The 3,658-nt window shown below is 40.1% G+C and overlaps 2 protein-coding genes across 2 annotated transcripts in view; both read left to right on the top strand.

Annotated features, from left to right (window-relative positions):
* Positions 1-575, top strand: part of LOC104814716 — a 960-nt gene extending 385 nt beyond the window's left edge. Inside the window, exon 2 of the mRNA XM_010542889.2 lies at positions 3-575. Within this exon, the coding sequence (XP_010541191.1) occupies positions 3-293 (291 nt within the window). The 3' untranslated portion in view covers positions 294-575. The remainder of the gene's footprint in view (positions 1-2) is intronic.
* A 1,143-nt stretch (positions 576-1,718) lies between these two features.
* LOC104814715 lies at positions 1,719-2,959 on the top strand. The gene is made up of 2 exons (XM_010542888.1): positions 1,719-2,814; positions 2,952-2,959. Exons 1-2 carry the CDS (start codon positions 1,719-1,721, stop codon positions 2,957-2,959), a joined length of 1,104 nt encoding a protein of 367 aa, XP_010541190.1.
* The last annotated feature ends 699 nt before the right edge of the window (positions 2,960-3,658 follow it).

Below are 3,658 nucleotides of genomic sequence, written 5' to 3'. Positions count from 1 at the left end.
CCGCCGCGGCTGCCGTCCAGAGGGTTTTCAAGCTTCTGGGGGACAATAACGGTCACAACAACGATAACGAGTCATCGTCATTGACGGTGGCCGGAGATTCTCCGCTGGTGGTTTTTCCGGCGGTGAGGGTGACGGACTCGCCGTTTCCCGCGAGGGAAGACGTCGGAGACGATGACGTGGTGGACAAGGCGGCGGAGGAGTTCATCAAGAGGTTCTACAAGAACCTAAAGCTACAGAAGAAGATGGCTCCGACAGGTTTGGAGTCACCGTATCATTGCGGTTGGGACCGTTGATTATTGGACCACATCGAAATCGATGGATTTGATCTCTCTCTCTCTCCCTCTTCTCGGAGATTACACCTCGTTACATTGAAGAAAACGAAGGGGCGGGGTGTCGGAGGTTTAATTAAGAAGAAGTGGGGTGATTGGGAATAAATGTAAAATTATGGGGGTACGGGTAATTCCTCTTTTTATATACGATTTGATAATCAAATCACGAGTAAGTGCGCGGTCAAATTCTTCTTAAATAAATGGCGAGGTTTCAAAAGTTTATGATATTACATTTGGTTCCCAGTACTTTTTCCTTCTTCTTATGTTATATGTTTGGACTACATTTTCATGGATCGCCAAAACATTCAAAGCGGAGTATATTACTATATTGTGAATAACAGTCCAAGATTTAATCAACTGGGGTATTTTAAAAGATTATATATGATGAGGAAAATTGATAATATTAATTTGTTTTTAAGTACTGGGATATACATGATAAAACTGATACTAATTTTTTTTGGGTAATCGGATATCTTGAACCTAACGTCGCATGTTTCACTATATCTTAACCGAGATCCGGCCATGTGCTGTACAACGAATTCATTCATGAATGGTAGTGAATAGCATGTGTGGATGATATGTTTGTATCTTGCTTTGGTTAGTTATGAAAGATGTCTCTCTCGGCCAATTTATACACACACTTGCCATCTACTAAACTCCATGGCTCTTATTTTCCTTCAGTCCACTTGCCAACCCCACATTCATTTATAATCCCTCCGTCCTATTCGCTCCCCCACGTGCCTCGAATTATCCCTTCAATACACACATATATAGTATATTATATATGTGTATACGTATACGTGTGTTCATGCATGCATGATGTTGAAGACCATGAAGATGAGAGTGCCGAAGATTACTTGGAGACTGCTGAAGAGAAGGCTCAAAGACACCAGCATGAGACGACGTCGTTGCATAGGAACATGGAAACAGACCAACCTTGACGTTAGAAGACATGACACCTAAAGCGCTACTCTGATCAGATTTGGAAAGGAGACAAATCAGCCTCTATAGTTTCGTTGCTGCATATCAATTGGCATGAAGAATAATATCAAGACATTTCCTTATCTGTAGATTTAGGAATATTGAGTCTTTTCCTTCTTTGCTTCTAAACCTGTATATATGAAGAGAGCAATTGTACATTTTTTGAGTAATTGGGAATAAAGTGAAATCAGACCAGATTCACCCCCAAAACACCATCGTAGTTCTTGTCTTCCTCTTCAATCCAGAATACTGAAACCATTGCAGACTCCTTGATTTTGCTTTTCTATATGGTATCAGAGCAGAAGATCATTTAAATCTCTGTCTCTCTTCCAATTTTTTTTTTTTTTGTGTTTGTTCGATTGCTGTTTCTTTTCCATATTCCAATCTTCGAAACTCCTCACATCTGCAATGGATAATCCGCAAAAACTCATTCCAATCGTCTTGAATGGCGACAATTATTTTTATTGGACAAAAGCTGCTACTGCAGCCCTCAACAGCAAGGGTCTTTGGGACCATGTCGTGTCTCAGAAGGGTCCCTCCCCACAAGTCCTGGCTGCTGAAGGCGAAACTGCAGAACAGACAGCACTTCGACAACAACAGACTGATGCAGACTTCAACAAAAAATGGAAACAGGCTGATAGCCAAGCCTTGGTCATTCTTCAAGGCTCCCTTGAGCCCCATATTCTGCAGTCGTTCATCTCCAATGATACCGCGAAATCGCTTTGGGAATCCTTACAAAGCGTCTACGGTAATCTGTCAAACATAAGTCGTATTTTCGAACTCAAGAAACAGCTTTTTCATTTACAGCAACACGATCAACCGTTCAACAAAATTCAAGGGGAATTTTGTGCACTATGGGCTGAACTCGAGGAAATACGACCTACTTCAACTGATCCGAAAATTGTCATGGAGAGAGCACAAGAAGATAAGGTGTTTTCCATTCTTCTTACACTTAATGCCTCTTTCAATCACTTGGTTTATCATCTCCTTCGCCAAATTAAACTTCCTACGTTTGAGGAAGTTTGTATGATGGTGAAACGAGAGGAAGGGGGCCACAATCTCTTCGCAGGTCCACATGAGCTTGCACACTACACACAGAAATCACACTCTGCTCCCTTCCCACGTCGCGATCGTAGAGAATTCTTTTGTGACCATTGCCGAAGAAACGGACACTCAAAGGAGCGTTGCTGGGTTTTGAATCCACATCTGAAACCTCCAAAGTTCAAGGACAACAGTCGAAAAGGAACAGCAATGACGGCTGCCCATGTCCCTTCACCCACCGAGAATGGCATCAGTCTAACTTCTGAAGAAATGAAAGGACTAAAACATCTTCTGCAGTCCTTGCACAAAGATACCGGTAACTTCACCTTTCACTCTGATATAGTTATTGATTCCGGTGCAACGACACATATGTTTAAAGATGCAAATTTGTTTCACACTATATTTAACGGTCATGGTTTTGTTTCGGTTGCCAATGGTAAGAATGTCTCCATTAAAGGGTATGGTACATTTCATCTCTTCGATAAGCAACTCTCGGCCTTATTTGTACCAGATTTTCAGACAAATCTTCTCTCCATCCCTAAATTAATTGATGAAACTCATTGTCGTGTTATTTTCGATACTAACTTTGTTATGTTTCAGGATACTAAGACGGATCGAGTTTTCGCCAAAGGATTTCGGAAAGGAAGCCTTTACTATCTTGATCAATTCTACTCTAGCTACCTATCTATTTCCCCGGATGTGTGGCATGCTCGTTTAGGACATCCACACCAAAGGGTTCTCCAATTGCTTGTCCCCGACGTTAAGCATGTCGATCGACTTTGTGATGCTTGTATTCTTGGAAAACATTGTAGGACTGTTTTTCCGGATTCGACTACTTGTTATGACAATATCTATACACGTACGTACATATATACATTTTCACATACACATACACCTATATACACATACATTCATACACAAACATTACACACGTACATATATACATTTTCACATACACATACACCTATATACACATACATTCATACACAAACATTACACACACACACATATATATATACATTCATAGATATAATAAGTCCATTATAAAAAAAGCCTTCATATCTTCTTCAATCCTTGTCTTGATCCAAACCCCAATATATTATAACCCTTCTTCTCAACATGTAGGTATGTATGTATGTATGTATGTATGTATGCATGCATGTATGTATGTTTGTATGTAGGTATGTATGTATGTATGTATGTATGTTTGTGTGTGAATGTGTATATATATGTGTGAATGTATATGTGTGTGTTTATATATGTGTGTAAGTGAATGTGTATATATGTGTGAATGTGTATGTGTGTGT

The sequence above is a fragment of the Tarenaya hassleriana genome, unplaced genomic scaffold, assembly GCF_000463585.1.
Source record: "Tarenaya hassleriana unplaced genomic scaffold, ASM46358v1 Cleome21, whole genome shotgun sequence".
Classification (NCBI taxonomy): Eukaryota; Viridiplantae; Streptophyta; class Magnoliopsida; order Brassicales; family Cleomaceae; genus Tarenaya; species Tarenaya hassleriana.
Note: the sequence above shows the minus strand (reverse complement) of the source record. Positions and strands in the feature narration are given on the sequence as shown.